At 38.2% G+C, this 19,140-nt stretch overlaps 2 protein-coding genes across 2 annotated transcripts; one reads left to right on the top strand and one right to left on the bottom strand.

The window, feature by feature from the left end:
* Positions 1–1,683: 1,683 nt before the first annotated feature.
* Positions 1,684–5,257, bottom strand: LOC104447694 (subtilisin-like protease SBT5.4). The gene is made up of 10 exons (XM_039314026.1): positions 5,174–5,257; positions 4,926–5,035; positions 4,745–4,842; positions 4,469–4,633; positions 4,299–4,407; positions 3,377–4,024; positions 3,026–3,271; positions 2,808–2,922; positions 2,486–2,699; positions 1,684–2,225 (listed from the first exon to the last, which is right to left on the bottom strand). The coding sequence occupies exons 1-10, from the start codon at positions 5,255–5,257 to the stop codon at positions 1,684–1,686; spliced, it is 2,331 nt and encodes a 776-aa protein (XP_039169960.1).
* A 4,405-nt stretch (positions 5,258–9,662) lies between these two features.
* LOC104447693 (cyclin-D3-3) lies at positions 9,663–19,134 on the top strand. Its single transcript, XM_039314025.1, has 2 exons — positions 9,663–10,193; positions 18,724–19,134. Exons 1-2 carry the CDS (start codon positions 9,705–9,707, stop codon positions 19,132–19,134), a joined length of 900 nt encoding a protein of 299 aa, XP_039169959.1. The 5' UTR covers positions 9,663–9,704.
* Positions 19,135–19,140: the final 6 nt, after the last annotated feature.

Below are 19,140 nucleotides of genomic sequence, written 5' to 3'. Positions count from 1 at the left end.
TTAAGCGTTTCTTGCCAATAAGAATTATCTAATTTTTTTTCTATCTTGTAGATAGTTTGCTTTGGGAGGAGAAACATTTGCACCCACTAAGGTTGCGTTTGACAACAACTTTGCCAAGTATCTTTGAGCCCCTAAAGATCTTTGGGCTAATGTAGGGGTGTTTGGCAAAAAAATTTCAACCCCCATTTGGAGAATGCCATCCTTGTGAAGGTTGAAAGCCCAAGGCAGGTCCTGCCTTGGGCTTTTGGCTCTTGGCATGCCACGCGGATACTGTTCATTCCTTTTTTTTTTTTTTTTTTTTCGAAATTGTCCTTACGAACTTTTTGTTTTTCCGTTTTTGCCCTTGTGAGGAGACATTGTTCATCTTCTCGGTTGAGGGTGGCTGGTTTGGTTCTTCTTGACTGTGAGGGGCCGGCAACGGCTAGAGGGATGTCGGCGTGGTCGCAACAACCTAGGTGATTGTCGTCGGAGAGTCGGGCGACCTCCGCAAGTCGTGGCGTTGCATGACCTTTCGTGAGTTGTGGCGACTCAACGACCATGGTGAGGGGCCGCCCTGGTGAGTCGTGGCGCCCAGATCTGGGTCCTCAAGGCTCAAATCTAAGTCGCCGTGACCTCAGGTGAGGGTCGCGTGGCCCAGCGATGTGGTGTGACCTCGACCACGTTGCGGTGGTCATGCGACCAAGGTGCGGCCCTCGCTAAGGTCGCGCAACCTCAGGTGAGGGTTGCGTAGCCTCGGCGACGGCCGATCGGGGTCGCGCGACCGCCGGCGAGGTCGCGTGACCAGGCGATCCTCGCCGAGGTTGCGTGTGACCCGGGCGCACCCTCGCCGAGGTCCCCGACCTCGAGTGAGGGTTGCATAGCCTCGGTGACGGCCGATCGGGGTCGCACGCCGGTGAGGTCGTGGCCCTCACCACGGTCCCCCGGCCTCAGGCGAGGTCTCACCGGGGGTCGCGTGACCCTTGTCGGTGGTTGCCCGACCTCGGGCGACCCTCGCCGGTGGTTTCCAGGGGCCACTTGATAGGCTGCGGTGATCCCATATTGCCGGTAGTCGCTATCCTTACCGGCTAAATATTTTTTTTTTTTTTTTATTAATAAATGTGCTTTGTAAATATAAGTCTTCCAAACACCATTTTGTCCAAAGATATTTTGAAATGGACTTTCATATTATGATTTTCCAAACGCCATTTGCATTTTGAAAAACCCCTTTCACTTAAAAATCCTTTACATTTTCCTAAAAATTTTCCCCAAAAGGCTTAACCAAACGCACCGTAAGTACAACTGGAAAAAAATATCGATTTGGCCAATTGGAAGTCTTCCTGCATAGCTGATATGATTCATGTCTGGAATATCTTTTCTGTAAGCTTTTGCATAACAAGTTGGACACCGAGGTATCTGATGGGGAGGATGCCCGTGGAGAAAGTTGATCGTACCAAATGCATGCTGCATGCTTCCGATCACTTGATTGAACTGATTAGATTAAGTAGAGAAAACCATCAATCATCTAATTTGTGGATTAAGCAACACTAAGAAGAAATAAATGAAAAATTACAAGCAACTCCCGGAGAATTATCTCAAATTGCATATTTGCACCAAATTAAAGCTAAGAAAATCGAAATAATGTCCTTATAACTTTTATTTGATTCCTAACTAAGAAACAATTCGAGCTAATTCTATCATGTTTTTTTAACTAGGAAAACCAACGACAATCGGGCTTCTCACGTAATGGCGTCCATCGGACCATCTCAGTCCTCCAAACACGTACTCCGTCGCATGCCGAGCAGATTTAGCTTTCAGGGTCACCTTGAAGCTCTTCTCCTCACCGACCCGGTCGAACGTCAGCGTCCTTGGCTCGACCGAGACCGAAATGCCAGGCGGCTCGATGACCTGTGCTGCATACGTGCCGGGCGAGCCAACGTTTTTCACTCGGCGGGTGATGGTGGCTGAGCCGTGAAGATTGGGGACCATGATCGAGGGGTAGTTGAAGTCCAGGAGGCTGAACGACTTCGGGCACTCGTAAGGGTCCTTGGAAAAGGATCGCATCAGAGTTCGGTTGTAGCCCAAGGCGCAGAGGAAGTCGAAGTAGTTGTCAGTGCTCAGGTCGTAGACTAGGCCGGGGTCCATGGCACGGTTCGGGCGCATGTGGCCCGAGCCATGGTCGAATGGCGTCGCCTCGAGGAAGCTTGACCCGTCCAGCATCGCTTCGTTAGTGTTGTCCCTTGTCCTAGCTGTTAAAGACCACAAGAATGTGAAAGCAATAACTTTCCTCAGACTACTAAAACGGCGAAATCATGTTAGTTCGGTCGTACTTGAACAGCAAAAGTTCTCCAAGAAGAGATCGCACATACAATCAGCAATATTGGGCATGGGGTACCGATTGATGAAGTATGGAAGTTCTAGGAATTGGATATATTGAACTGGTGTTCTATCATTTTTCATGTAATTGTCAGTTTGCCGGTACGAATTGCAGAAGGAATGAGTAAATTACCCGTGGTCATGATTGCCGATCGAATTGCAGACACACTCCAATCAGGGTGGAGCGCCCTGAGAAGGCCGACGACTCCCGCAACGTGAGGACAAGACATCGATGTACCGGACTCGGTGTTAAAAGGAACCCTGCGATTATCAAAGTCCAAATCTGTAGGGCTTACGGCCTCGCTGAATGCAGCTATTATGTTGACGCCTGGAGCAGTTACATCAGGCTGAACAAAGAAACAGAAAGTTTCAGGAATGAACAGCGAATTGTATCGGCCGAAATTTGATCAGAAATGCTACTGTAACATTAAAGGTGAGACGGTATTTTTCTGAACCTTGAGGATCTCTGGTGTAACCAAGTTTGGCCCTCTTGATGAGAACGCCGCCATGAATGGCGCAGGCTTTGTGTTCAGTTTGGCCGTCGGAGCAGTGATGAATCCAACCGGATTGCTGTTCCGAAATCATTAACAAAAGCGTAAGCTAGCAATTGGTAAGATTTTGATTCGGATTTTGAGCATGTTGTAAGCCATAATAAAGGCGATAGAGAGAGTACGCAGTGGAATTGATGTAGGCAAAGACTTGGAGGCCATCTTTGTAAGTAAGTTGAGATGCAGGAAGGAGATGCGGGTCGGCGATGATCTCATTGCCGCTGAGCACGTCGTTGCATAGAATCATTCCCACTGCGCCGGCTTCCAAGGACTGTCGGCCCTTGTCGACTCTCGCCGTGTCGCCCCGGAGGCACACCATGATCTTGCCTTTCCCCTTCTTTGGATCCAAAGTCCCAGGCTTACACAGCATACTTGACATTGTGCAGAAAATGAAGCAAACAAAAGTTAGTCAGTACCACTAAAAACCTGGGAGCCAAGTCTATTACAATTCTAAAACTTAGTTTCATAATTATTACGAGTCATTCACAGAGGCGTTAGCCGCTTTCGCCTGTGCGCCAGTGATCAGGGGATAGAACTTGTCCTCGGGCAAAGGCTTCGAAAGACTCGTGCCCTTGAGGCGTGTGCCGTGCACTCCAATCGGGAGCTCGACAAAGGCTTCGAACTCACGGTCCAGCGTGCTCGCTCCCACCGTGAGGATCCATGGCGAAACGTTTGCGACGGATCCAGCAACAGGCCCACTGTTTCCGGCGGAGCACACCACGGCAATCCCTTGCTTCACCGCGTGGAATGAGCCGATGGAGAGGCCATCCTTGAAGTATTCACCTGGGAACCCTCCCAGGGACACGGATAGGACGTCCACGCCATCGTGGATCGCCATGTCGAAGGCCGCAAGGATGTCCGCGTCGTAGCACTCGCCGCTGTTGTTGACGGGCGTCCAGCACACCTTGTATGAGGCCACGCGGGCTCTGGGCGATCCTCCTTTGGCAGTCCCATTGGCGACGCCAAAGATATTGGCTCCATAGACAAAATTCCCACCAGCGGTCGACAGGGTGTGCGTCCCGTGGCCCTCAAGGTCTCGCGCCGTCTCATAGGAAGCGTTGAGTTTTTTGATCCCAGAGTAGGCCGCGAAGCCCTTGTTGAAGTATCTTGCTCCAATGAGCTTCCTGCAGAAACGAACACAATTTCATATCAAAATCAATCAAAAGGGGAAAACTATACAATCTTGTGTTCATCGTCAGTAGTTAGCAAGTTTGAGGATCTGATAACATTAATAAACAGTTGATGCTGTACAATGAAGACTTGCCTACATTCACTCACAATCAAACTGATGTCATTGTACTAGTTTTTGAGTGAATAATTGAAGCTTCTCTTTATCGGCCAGATCATTCGATTACTTTTAATTACTGATCAGTAGTCGAGGCTTGTACAAGAGCATACCCGTTGCAAGGCACGCCGGCAGCAGTGTCGTTCTCGCAAATCCCTTTCCATTTCAATGGGGGTGGTCCATAACCATGGTCGCTAAAGCTTTGCGATTCGGGCCAAACACCTGAAACAATTCATAACTTAGCGCCCGGAGAGATAAACTAGAGACAGCGAGTCAGTCGTACCGGTGTCGAGGTTTCCAATGATGACGTTCTCGCCAAGCTTGGCCTTTCCCCACAAAGAACTACGGGGAATCATGCCATCCTTCTCTAGCAACATGAAGTCCCATGAATGGGTTGTGTGCAGATGTCTTCCCTGGTCCGGAAACACCGAAATAACCCTTGGATGCTCTGCATTCATTCAATCGTGTTAGTTCACACGTTTCAGTTCAATCCATTGCTGTTCATTCGATGTTTGTATGCATAAGTTGACGAGCACACTGTGTTCAGCAATTTACGTACTCGCAATTTCCAAAGCATCTTCTTCCTCGAGGATGGCCGCGAAACCATTGATGTGTCTCGTGTAGGAGTAGAATATGGCTTCCTTTGCCTTCTCACGACTGCATAACAGGAGAAAAATAATGCCAACGAGACAAAAGACATGTGATCCACAGAGGTTTCGTGGTATGATCAGAGTACTTACCTACCCAAAAACGAACCGAGGAACTCATGATGAGACCGGGTCACGCGATCGAAAACTTCTGTCGTGAGCTCTTCGCCGTGCTCATGCGATCCCAGGTACACTATATAAGACTATCTTGTCGCGAGCAAAGGAGAAAGAGCACAAACTCCATCAGATTAACCGGAAAAAGAAAAAGAAAAAAAAAAGGTCTTTCGAGCAAGTACATGATCCTAATACTGATAATTCATAAGGAACAAACAATACAGTACCTTCGTAGCTGCAAAAACTGGGGCTTGCAGCACAGCAACAAGTACAAACGCAGAAATCAAAATTGGTAGCTGAGGGATCCCCATGGCCATCTTCTTTTTCGGCCTGAAGGAATTTCTGCTGCAAGATATCTGACCCTGATTTTCTTTTTTCTTCTTTTTTCTTTCGGCGTTTCTATGATGGGTTTTCTGCAGTCTAGGGCAGCAACATGGCTGACTTCTCTGCTGTGATATGGTCAGGATCTCAGCCTTGTAGCTTGGGTTCAGGTTCTGCAAATTTCAAAGCGAAAGCTCTTATCTTTTACAAGATTTTGTTCGCACCGAAAAGATCTCTGAATCACCTGAGAATCAAATTGGATGAGCAACAAAAACAAGATATGCAACCAAAACCGAGATACCACTCCTTAGATTTGTCGCTTATCCAATAATTTGTGTTTCCTAACAATTTTTTTGTTATTGTTTTTGGTATTCACTCAAGATTTTCCGAGAGGCTTTTCTCAATTATATTTATTTATTTTTGTCATAAGGAGAGTGTGAGGAGAAAAATAACAAATGTGTAGAAAAAAATAACATAGTCAGTGTATTTTTGTTGAAATGTAGAAGATAAGGATAGTTTTCGGAAATAGGCTTAGTTTGAAGGTTATGAAATGGATTTTGGAGATTATGTGATTGTTAGGCTGATCATGGTTTATAAGCTATAGAATATATTTCACATCGGGCTCTAACGTTCTAAGCTTTGGAGTAAATGAGATTTTCTCATAATTTCGAGTTTCTCAAATTACAATTTCGTTCAACAATAACGCTTCATCATCCTTTTTCCATAGAAAATAAGGATTCCTATAAACTGTGGTTTGAGTTTGAATATCTCGTTACGTTTCTATAGTTGAAAAGGCTAGAGAGAAGATAATTGTAATCACTTAATTTGTTCCTAATGTACACCCTCAAGATTTCTACGATCATTTTAGACATTTTAAAGGGTGATTACCTCTAATGAGATCACTACCTAAAAACACTCAAAAGTATTAATTAAATCTTTTTCTCTCGGTGAAGCACGTAGAGCGTGTGGGACAACTTAGCATGATTAAACAAATAAATAGGATGTCTTTTCCTGCTAATGATATGCTAATGAAAAGGGAGATCACGGAAATCGTCAGTTCTAAACCTATTATTTCATGCCAATTCAACTTTAAAATTTTCAATTTCACTAATTTAATTTTAAATATTTTCATGAATTTTTTATGTAAGGTTTATATTTGTTGGAGTTAATGACATGGCAATATGCCATGTAGGAGGGCCGTTGATGATTGGATCATTATGTCAACCATTTTAAAGTGAAAATTGATCGAAAGGACTACCATGGAATTTCATTAGAGGTTTATGACTAAATTGTAAAGTAGAAAAGTTTATAAATAAATTGACATCCATAAAATAAGTTTGGATTGATCAAATAATTTTCCTAGGAAGATTATATATATGAGAGAGATCTCATCAACCATGAAGTCTGAGAAGAACCTTATCCCAAAATAGCAATAATTTTTGGGATAATAACATAAATGGTCTTTGAACTTTGACTCAATATGCGATATTGTCCATGAACTTTTAAATTATTCAATGTGATTTATGAACTTTACCCCAATATATAATGTGGTCCATGAATCTTAAATTTGTTCAATATGATTAATGAACTTTTGGAACACGTTCAGTATATTTCTTAGACTATATGAAAATGTTCAATGTTATATTTTCATTAATTCAAGATCAGGGATGATAGGGAGATTTTTAATTCCTAAAAAGTTCTTGAAGGCCAATTTTGTTCCATTTTTTCAGTTCTCTTTTTTGTAATATTAAGAAGAGGTTTAGCAAAAAAAGGAAAGATGTGTAAATTATGACATTAAGAAGATTGGAGGTTTTTAGTTTCGTTTGGTTAATTGAACTGAAGCAAAGATGCATGAAAATTCAGCTTGATTATGATTTCAATTTGGTTTTTGGTTCGATTTTAACACACGAAGTTATGAATCCTGTAGACGATTCTCGAGGGTGGCGTTGGACCACTCCTAGGAGATGCTTACTCTGTTCCACACAATGTACTACTATCTTCCCCACTTCATCTCTCCGACGATGAACGTGTAAAAAAGTTCTTTCATACTCGCAATTAATCTAATAATAAACCCATTAGTTTAAATCACACATTTGCCATTGGACATTAGAAGAATAAGTCAAGTTATTAACCTTTTCACATATGGAACTGAAGACTTGGTTCGGTTTAGTTTTTCAGTTCTCTTTTTTTAAATATTAAGAAGAGGTTTAATTGAAAAGGAGAGAGATTGTGTAAATTGTAATATCAAGAAGATGGGTAATTTTCAGCTCGGTTTGGTTATTGAACCAAATTGAAACTATCTGAATCATAAAAAAATGGTTATTTTTTCATTATCCAAATCAAAAATTACGAAAACTCTGTTTTATTTCGATTTCATTTCAGTTTTCAGGTTCAATTACAACACTCTTAATTATGAATCCGTTGGACCATTCCCGGGTGGGGTGCTGGACGACTCCTAGGAGGTAAGAAGGACCCTTACTCCGTCCCACATACTGTACTACTATCGTCCCTCCTTCATCCCTCCAACGGGGAACATGTAAAAAAAGTTCATTGACACTCACAATTAATCTAATAATAATCCTATTAGTTAAATTACACATTTACTATTAGGAAAATTGCTTTGGATTGGGTAGAAATGGAATTACACTTAGAAACGTGATAACATATTTTCAAGGAATTATTTATCTCACAATGTTACTAATAGTTACTGGCAAATAAAATACGACACAATTTCGATTGAGTACATCAAATAGCAATTCTAATATATTTCTAGAAACTCTTAAATAGAGATAATTAGAAAAATGGTTGCATTGTTTTTTTTTTAAAGAAAAAAATTCAATAAGGCTTAATAATCATTGATACAAAAAAAACTATAATAATAAATGAGGATTAACGTTAATTATAATCTGCGAGGGCCCAAGCGTGCCAAGTAGTAATTGCTCACCCACATATATGAGTATTGTGGAGTTTAGCTCACATCTCATTATCTTCATTTGAATAAGTTAAGAGACACCCATATTTATGTAGTAGTCATGTAAGGAAAAATATTATTTTATTTGTTTTATGTGAAACTACCAAGATTGCCACCGGACGGAAGGAGAAGAAGGCACCCTTCCACGTGTGGAAGAGAAGTTAGGTCATTGTCATTGCTTATGGGGGCGCAGATGTCACGTATATGACGTCATAATGCCTCGAAATTCAGAAGACAGAGGGAAATGTCAGGTCGCGATCCCCAAGAACAAATCTATTTCTCCATTCCCGCTCTTTTTGAACCCAAGAACTAATAGTTGGAAGGGTCTTGTTCATCAGGAAAAAATATAATATAAAATGACAGAGATCGAATTAATGAGAGGGTTCTCAGAATATTTATTGTTCCACAAGTAAATTTCGATTTTACTTGTATTATAAATTATATGAATTTTTTTAGTTTTTAAGGTCCGGTGATTTAATAAGTATGTTAGTCCTTCAGTGATGAAATAGTGATTTGGAACAGAAGCGATGCTGCAACAAAAAGACAAAAAATAGGTAGTTAGATATGATGTGGGTCATATTCCAGAGTCCACATGCTTTGCCCCCTCTCTCTCTCTCTCTCTTACTTATTTTAAGAATATCAAATTTTTAGCCACCGAAAGGTGATGTTAACTAATTAAAATGACACCGACCAAAAAAAAAAACCAATTTAAATGACAATAATAAGTCTTGGAATTTAAATGATCCAAGAAAGATGGTTTTAGGGCTATGATGATGGATCGATCGACCTAAGATTTAGGACTTCCACTATCATTATCCTACTTTCTTATTACATAAATCTCTTTTTTTTTTTTTTTTTTCAGCTATATGTGGATCAGAGTCTCTCTAAGCTCTTTACACATACATACATATTTACTTACATACAAATTTAACGATACTTACTATATATAGATTTCAATTGTTACATCATTGGAAGTTCATGCTATTGAGTCTTTTAAGGATGCTTGTTAATTATATATGTATATAATGGAAAGGTCCTTGTATTGAAAATTACGATTTCTTTTTCCTATCTGATTGCTTATTGTAGATACACTAAGGACATCCAAAGCTTTATAAATTTAAGGCTTTAACATTCCTGTTAAAGAAATTTTATTATACTTCATCTATATGTAAGAATTTTTAGTGATTATGACATGTAACCCCTCTTGATAAGATGCTGGACCATCACGTGTTTAATTTATTTGTGTTTCACGTGTGTGGTACCATCATCTACCCATCAATTAATGGTATCTCAACCCCAGGTCTCTCTGTATACACGTAGTAAAAAGATAGATTATCTACTTCTTGTTGACATGTTGACATCTATTAATGAAGGCTGACCCATAAAAGGTGTTGACTTGAAAAGCTAGATCTAAGAGATAAGGAGCTCCAAAGAATCGCACAGCCGAATCAGAACCAACCAATCTCATGTGCGATAGTCCGAATCTCCATTGCAATGAGCAGCATCGGATCATGGAAGAGCAAACCAAAGAACAAAGCGACCCAGAATCGTCACCGTTTCTGCACTGCCAGTTCATGATACAAGAGAAGCTTGCAGGAGGAGGAGGAGGAGGAGGAGGAGGAGGAGAAGATGAGCTTGAGCTTCAAGGCCTCTTGTCCAGAGAAGAGCGAGCGCATTCCGAGCCACTATTTTGCAGCTACCGAGATCGTCTTCCAGAGGACCCGGCCCTCGACCAGGCTCGTCGAGAGGCGATAAAGTGGACGCACCGAGTGTGTCGACGCTACGCATTTTCTTGCATCACGGAGGTCCTGTCGGTCGACTATTTCGACCGGCTTCATGCAAACATTCAGGTTGCGGAGATGAAGCCGTGGATGGTGCAGTTGGTGGCTACTGCTTGTCTATCTCTGGCTGCGAAAGTTAACGAGATCCATGTTCCGACTCTTTCAGCTCTTCAAGTAAGTTGAAATCTTGCTTTTTTTTTTTTCTTGTCATTCTACTTGCTTTAACATTTATGTTTTTGCAAGCGTGTGTGAGCAGAGTTTCAACCACAAATGTAACCGTTTTTGTGTGTATAATCGATGTGATCCTCATAAAAAATAAAACCAGGGAAAGCTATAGAAAAAGGACAATAAAGAATGACATAGAAGACTTAAATCTTTTGAACCCATGATATAGCAGTAGAATTGAGCTAGATTGTGATTAAAAGATTCATGTTATAAATCCGACTTAAAGAGAGATGATCTTAGTGTTGAGAAAGTATAAACATACAGATGCGTCATTTTGAAAAAAGAAAAAGAAAAAGGAAATCACCAGATGCTCAAAAATAATTTTTCTTTTCAATAATTTGCAATCTAGAGAAGTAGATTTGGTGATGGTAAAAATTGAACACTACATGTTATCCCCTCAGGTGAGGGACCAAACTATATGTTCGAGCCTAAGACGGTCCAAAGAATGGAACTCCTGGTGCTCTCTACACTCGAGTGGAGGATGAATCCGATCACTCCATTTTCCTTCCTAAATCACATCATTGGAAGGCTTCACTTTCGCACCAGCTCACAAATGGATCAGTTCTCGACCTTGTTCGAGCTCTCTCTCCTCTCTCTCATCTCTGATTCGAGGTTTCTCCATCACCGGCCTTCGGTGATCGCGGCAGCCATGACTTGCCGTTCGATGGAGAAGATGCGGTATGAGGGCAGTCAGATCGGATGTTACCGGGATGCTCTTCGTGATACTCTTAAGTGGAGCGAGGCCGGGGGGATGTTCGAGGAGTGTTATGAATTAGTAGGTGAATTGCAATGTGAAGGTGCCTATGTGAATTGTCCTTAGACAATAGAGGCATAGAATTATGAGTTGTGTACAACATTGATTTTGCAAAATACGGTTTAAAAGTCATAGGAATCGATCGAGTCGAGGGCAGAGACAAGCCTCTATCAAAATAGGCTTGGGTGCTCAGCCAAAAGCGCTAGAAAAGCACTCTAGCTTCTGGGCAATTTTTTCAGGCACCCGGACCTGGCCGGCAGCCTGGTCACTTCTTTGTCCGGTGCCCCCCGGGTGGCTAGTTTGTCCGAGCACTAGGTGGGCCATCATTTCGCATATTCCGTCGTCCACTATTGTCTTTTATGTTCTCATGAACATTCTGATTGTTCCAATGATCACAAACTTGTGTTGATTCTGAATTGACCGAAAATCTCGAGTCAAAGTCAACATAAAATTATTGTACTTTGAGCAATATTAGAATTTCACACCACTTTTTAGTCATCTTGTTTAATTGGCAATGTTGCATCTCTTCTCTTTGTTGACATTCACGACCACATTATTCTCCTTTCTTCCTTTTCTTTTCTTCCTTATTTGATCAGTTTGTCTGTAACTCTACTTGAGATACACAAAAGAATATTTAATAAAGGACAAATATCACAAAAAAAGAAATCCAAAACCATGCTCAATATGATATAAATACCTAATTTTTTTTATTACAAAAAACACTAAATTGGCTCATTGTGATACATATACTCCCAACTTTTTTATATCATAAAAAACCCAAATTTATACATGGGTGATGTATGCTCTATTTTATTCCATTCAGGATATGTTTGTCATATTGGTATAAGTTTAGTTTTTTTTTTTTTAAATGACATTAGAAACAATTTGGGGGCATTAGTATCATAATGGGAAAGTCTAAGGTTTTGACTGGCACAAAAAAAAAAAATCAGATTATTTGTGTCACATCAAGCATGATTTGAGATTATTTTTTTTTGGGTGGTGTTAACCCTTTAAAATAACTCCATAGAAGATGTAACTCAATCCAAAATATCATCTCATATTAATATATACATTAGATTCTCCAAATACTACGTATTAAATCTAGATTTACATAGTTGGCTTTTTTTATTATTTATTATAGAAAAGCTTGGCGATGCTCGAGAATACAGCTAGCGTCGATATATTTTAATCCTCGAACCCCAAAACACTAATATCATGTTATTTTCAAGAAGATAATTGAAATTTATATTTATTTTGACCATAATTCAGTCTTATGACGCGTTTTCTGCAATCTAGAGGGGCAACATAGCTGACTTCTCTACTTTGATATGGTCGTGATCTCAACCTTGTAGCTTGTGTTCAGGTTCAGCAAATAATAAATGTGTACACAAAAAGAAGAAGAAGAAATATTTAGCTTATTGTTTGTTGAACTGTAGAAAACTAGAATAGTTTTAGGAAATAGACTTTATTATATGGATTTAGGAGCACGCTAATCGTGGTTTTTAATCTATACTATTTATTCACATTAGGCTCTAACATTTTAAACTCTCGGAGTAAATGGTAATTCTCACATAATTCCAAGTTTCTTGAATTACGATTTCGTTAAACGGCAACGCTTTATTCTTCTTTTTAGTAGAACATAAGGGCTTTTATGTTTTTTAGCTTGAGTTTAAATCTCATTAGGTTTTAGTAGGTGAAAAAGATAGAGAGAAGATAATTGTAATCACTTCAATTCGTTTCCCATTTCCACCCTCAAGATTTTTGTGATCATTTACGCACTTTAAAGGGTGATTACTTTGAGTGAAATCACTATCTCAATAACACTCGTAAGTGTTTGTTTTATAAAAAATGAATGATTTGAAAAATATTTTCCTTAAAATGATTAGTTGTATCGTTTACAAGTAGATCATTCATATTTTGCAAAACTAGGCTATGTTTGTTTTGCGATAAATGAATGATCTAATGCACACTTTCAAGATTTCTATGATCATTTATGCATTTAAAAGGTTGATTATTTCGAGAGAAATCACTACCTCAAAACACATGAAATGTTATTTAGTGTGCGTTTGTTTTGTAGAATATGAATTATTTGAAAAAATATTTTCCTTAAAATGATTGGTTGTACCACTTACAAATAGAACATTCATTTTTTGTGAAGCTAGACTCCATTTATTTTGTGGAATATGAATGATCTAGTTTACACTCTCAAGATTTCAATGATCATTTACACATTAAAATGGCAATTACTTCGAATGAAATCACTACCTCAAAACACTAGAAATGCTATTTAGGGCGTGTTGTTTTGCAAAAAATGAATGATTTGAAAAATCTATCTTTTAAAATGATCAGATGATCGGTTACAAATAGATCATTCATTTTTTTGTGAAGCTAGGCTTAGTTTGTTTTATGGAATATGAATGATTTTAAAAATATTTTTCTGAAAAATGATTGCTTATATTATTTGAAATAATTAGCTAATGAAAAATGTTTTCATTATTGATAAAAATTTATGTCTAAATAATTTCATGGAAGATAAAAACATTTTTCATGCATTTATTAAGTAAATTAGGTGATTATTTAATTTTTTTTTCAAATTATTCGTTTTATGTGAAATAAACACATTCTTACTCCTTTTCGTTTTTGGGAAGCACGTAGCATGTATGGGACAACTTAACATGATTAAACAAACAAATAGGACGACTTTTCCCGCTATTGATATGCTGATCAAAGAGGAGATGATATATGATAGAGATGCCATAAACCATGAAGTCTAGAAAGAACCTTAACCCCAAGGTAGCAACAATCTTTCAATAAATAACTCTTTTTAAGAGAGAACATAAACCTTAATTTTATTTTTATCTTAAGATAATAAATTTAAATTTCTTCCATGAAGTAATTTTTATTTTTTTTACAAAGCAAGTAAGATGTATAACTAAACAAAATAAGAGCCTAGGAAATTTCGTTATCTACCTTACAAATAACCCTTACACTGCATTTGGTTGTTTAGATTATTTTATTGAAAATTGGATATGATATATGTTAGATTGGATAAATAAGGGATTTATTATGTCTTTTAAAATGTATGGTAAACATAAGGATATACAAACTTGATTGAATGATCATTCAGATGGATTAAATGTAGACATAATGGTTGGTACTCCAAATTTGGCCGTGGAGTTCCTCCGTGACTGTGGTCAAGTCGAGCTTAGGCATGGAAGAGCTCAAGATCTGGCCATGGAACTCCTTTGTGGCCAATATCTAGTTGAGCTTTGTCACGATGAGCCTCATTAGTGGCAAGAAGATGGAACTCAGTGGAAGGCCATGGGTGGTGACGAAGGCTATGGATGGGGAGGCTGCGGTTGGTGATCGTGGGTGCATAGAAATGGGACAGAGAAGAGAGATGAGTGTACTTTATCCCACCCCTCCATGAGATTATATTTTCCAAGTTATATCTCTCTTATTGGGTATTCTCTTGTCTTAACAATAAACAAAACATAGGACGTGATAATTATTATATTGTGACTTTTATTCTGTTTACCAAATAAAGGAGAAATTGTCCCATTAGTTTTAAACATATTGCATTGATGTCAATTAAATGTTTAAACTTTTCAAATTTTGTCAATTTGATTCAAAATTTTATGAGATTTTCAATGTAATCATTCAGGCTAACTTTCGTAAGAAATTGATGATGTGGCAGTGTGTCAAATTAGATGGCTAATGATGATTGGTTTGCCGTGTTAGCAATTTCTAATGAAAATTAACCAAAATGATCACAATGGAATGTCATGTAAAAATTTGGGACTAAATTGACAAAATTGAAAAAATTGAGGACTTAAATTGGCATCCCTACAATATATTAATAGACTTAAAGATTAATAGGCTAATTTTCTCCTCGAATAAATAAGGGCTGTTAGCGAGTAAATTTATTTTTGTGTGCTTGTGCAGGAGAGAGAGAGAGGGGATTATATTTTTGTAGGTCCAATGAAGCCAAGAGGATCGACACGTTTAAAGAAAATCGACACAAATTCACCGGATGTTTGCCTCCCTTATTGTTTAAGATTTTTTTATTAGATGTATTCTCAAGGCAATTTTTTTTATACATACGATGAACATATAATTAATGTAATAATAATAATCCTATTCGTTAAATCACATATTTGCCACTGGATAGAAGGAAAGCAAGTCATTGACAATTTTCACATATTCGATTTCAAAATAAGGTAAACGCCGAGGTCATAGTTTAATGGGGGAGAAATCGTCATGGATATGACGTAATAATGCCCCAAAATTTATAAAGACAAAAGGGAAATGTGATGTCACGATTCCCAAGAATAAATCTATTTCTTTATCTCCGTCCATGTGAACTAAAGAACCAATAATTGGAAAAAAGAAAAAAGAATTTATGAGAGGGTTTTTAGAATATTTATTGTTCAACAAGTACATTTTAAAAAAAAAATTATATTTTAATATATGAAAATTTGTAATTTTACCGTCCGGTGATTTAACAAGTATTTAGTACTTAGCTTTAAATCTTCACTGGAAACGAAGCTGACGCCGCAACAAAAAGACAAATTCCGGAGTCTGGCGTTTAAATGCCTTGGTCTTCTCCCTCTCTTCCCCAAGGAGATCACACCTTTTAGGATCAATTGCAATTAGAAATCCGAACACTTGTGTGACTCGTTAGTCCTAAAAATTTAGGGGAAAATTATCTTCTGTTTTTTTTTTTTCAAATTTATCTACATCTTTTTTGGCATTCCATCAACTCCATCGCTTTTCATGAACGGGAAATTTAGGGGAAAATTTTTATTATTTTTTCAGATTTTACACAACTTTTTCTAGGAGGATGAGGGTAGGAGTGCCACCCCCTCAGGTTTGCCACCTTCGCTTCGTGGCAGTGGTGACCTTTTTGACCGCCATGTGAGGGCTGGGCGAGTTAATGGAAAAACTAATTCTAATAAAGGGCTACATCCAGTAAAGGATTCCACTATAATTAGCACCTTACATCTCTGTTACAATCCTCAATTACAAGAGAAAGAAATTATATGTACCGAGTAACTATTCATGGACTCAAAACCAAATTGACAATAAATTATGGGATCAAACTATAAATATTTTTGTTCTTTCTTGTTGATGAGGAGTATGAAACATACCCCAACATAAATAACCAATAAAAATATTCTATAAATAAAAGAACCAATCAACGCAAGTTTTGGGCCTTTCATAGTCTTTTTCTTAATTTTTATTACATAAATCTATACATGCATACGTACATATTTAATACATATATCATTCACTACCAACAATAAAGCCCAAAAGTTCATGATAATCAAGTCTTCTTATAGGGATGCAGATTTGAATTATTACACCATCGATAATAAAACTCATAATGTTCATGCTAATGAGTCTTTTAAGGGTGCTTGTTAATTATACATGTCAATTTTTTTTTAATTAGACATGTCAATTGAAGTGTATCAAAATTATAATTTTTTTCCTATTTGATTGCTTATATAAATACACTAAGTTCATCATAGAAATTGAAGGTTCAACATTCCTAGGAAAAGTTACCCAATAATAGAGGTGAACTTGATTCTAGGGTAGAACCTACAATCAAGGAACCGAATTGGTGGGAACTTATTTGGTTTCAAATTCTAAGGTATGCAGAGTAGATTCTATATTTCAAAAATTAAGGAACTTGTTTTGACAAGTAGGTTCCAACTTTTAGGTAGGTGGAACCTAAAACTTGAAACCTGAAATAATTTTTTCTTTATTCTTGTTTTATGTTTTCACGCAATCTTGCGATATTCCATAGTATTCAATGATTAGTGTACAATTTAGAATCACAAGTTTGAGTTTTCATTTTATGATTGAGACTTTTACTTTATTAATGTTTTATATTTTTTATGTGTCTAAATATAAATTGATGTTAGCAAATTGTAGTAACATGTGATAGTTATTAAAGGCGATGATTCACTATGATTGTTCAATTAATAATATAGATACTAGAACCGAAGAACTGGAGGAATCAAAGAACTAGATCGGTAGGAACTGTCCGGTTTCAACTTTCAAGGCATGCATAGTAGGTTTTATGTTCCAAAGATTGATGAATTTATTTCAATGGGTAGGTCCCAAGATCTAGATAGGAAGAACTTGGAATATGAAACTTGAAACAAATTTTTGTGCTTTTCTTGTTTTATGTTTTCACATGATCCTGCAGTATTCCACGGTATCTAATGATAAGTGTATAATTTAGAACCACAAGTCCGAGTTTTCATTTTATGATCAAGACTTGTACTTTGTTAATATGTCATATTATTCATATGTTTAAATATAAGTTGAGGTCATAAATTGTAGTAGCAAGTGATTGTCATGTGATGATTCATTATAATAATTCAATTAATAATGCATGTAGAACTTGGTAGAACTGGAACTGACTTTGGAATTTGTGACATGATAGATTTTAAGTTCCAAGATTTGCATGGTATGTTTTAGATTCTAAAAATACAAAATTTATTCCAAGTACTAAGTGAAACCTATATTGAACTTGAAATTGCTCAACCCTACCCAATATATCATAAAGTTATTGTATGAATATCAATTTATTCTTAAATTTTTTAATTTTGTTAATTTTAGTTCTAAACCTTTGCATTGAAATTATAATATATTCATTTCGGATCAATTTTCGTTGGAAATCGCTAACATAATAATCTAATTATCACCAGTTGTCCTAAATTGTATGAATTCTTGACATTGCATTTGCAAGTACTCATTCTTGAGTAATTAGATACATATATCTCTGTGTGTATCGATGGACCTTCTTGACAAGTGTGCGGTACCATTACGAACTCTTTAATTAATGTTATCTTAAGTACAAGTTTCTCTGTACACAAATAATTACAAAAATATTATCTAATTTATGTTTACATATTGATATCTACTAATAAAAAGACCCATAGAAAGTGTTGACTAGAAAAGCTAGATCTCCTAGACAAGGGTTCCAAAGACCCACAGCCGAATCAGAACAAACCAATCTCATGGGTGACTAGAAAAGCTAGATCTACTAGACAAGGGTTCCAAAGACACACAGCCGAATCAGAAGAAACCAATCTCATGTGTGATAGTCCGAATCTCCATTGCAATGAGCAACATTGGTTCATGGAAGAGCAGACTAAAGAGCAAAGCGACCAAGAATCGTCACCGTTTCTGCACTACCAGTTCATGAAACAAGAGATGCTTGCAGAAGGAGGAGGAGAAGAAGAAGAAGATGATGAGCTTGAGCTTCAAAGCCTCTTGTCCAGAGAAGAGCAAGCGCATTCGGATCCACTATTTTGCAGTTACCGAGATCGTCTTCAAGAGGACTCGGTCCTTGACAGGTCTCGTCGAGAGGCGATCAAGTGGACGCATCGAGTGTGTCAACGCTATGCATTTTCTTGCATCACGGAGATCCTGTCGGTCGACTATTTCGACCGGCTTCGCCAACATTCGGATTGCGGAGATGAAGCCATGGATGGTGCAGTTGGTGGCTGTTGCTTGTCTCTCTTTGGCTGCCAAAGTTAATGAGACCCATGTTCCAACTCTTTCTGCTTTTCAAGTAAGTTGAAATCTTATGAATTTATTTTATTTTTGCTTATCATTCTGCTTCCTCTAAAATTCCATTTTTTCAATAATTTGCATTCTAGAGAAGTAGATTCGGTGATTATAATTGAAGACTACGCGTTATTTCTACAGGTTGAGGGACCAAACTATATGTTTGAGCCTAAGACGGTCCAAAGAATGGAACTCCTAGTGCTCTCTAGGCTCGAGTGGAGGATGAACCCGGTCGCTCCATTTTCCTTCCTAAATCACATCACTGGAAGGCTCCACAGCTCGCAAATGGATCGATTCATGACCTTGTTCGAGCTCTCTCTCCTCGCTCTCGTCTCCGATTCGAGGTTTATCCATCAACGGCCTTCAGTGATCGCAGCAGCCATCACTTGCCGGTCAATGGAGAAGATGCAGTATGATGGCAGTCAGATCGGTTGCTTCCTGAATGCTCTTAGCAATAGTCTCAAGTGGAGCGAGGTTGGAAGGACGTTCGAGGAGTGTTATGAATTGGTAGGTGAATTGCAATTTAAAGGTGCCCATGTGAATTGTCATTAGACAACA

The sequence above is a fragment of the Eucalyptus grandis genome, chromosome 5, assembly GCF_016545825.1.
Source record: "Eucalyptus grandis isolate ANBG69807.140 chromosome 5, ASM1654582v1, whole genome shotgun sequence".
NCBI classification, from domain to species: Eukaryota; Viridiplantae; Streptophyta; class Magnoliopsida; order Myrtales; family Myrtaceae; genus Eucalyptus; species Eucalyptus grandis.
This window is presented reverse-complemented; position numbering and strand designations above follow the sequence as displayed.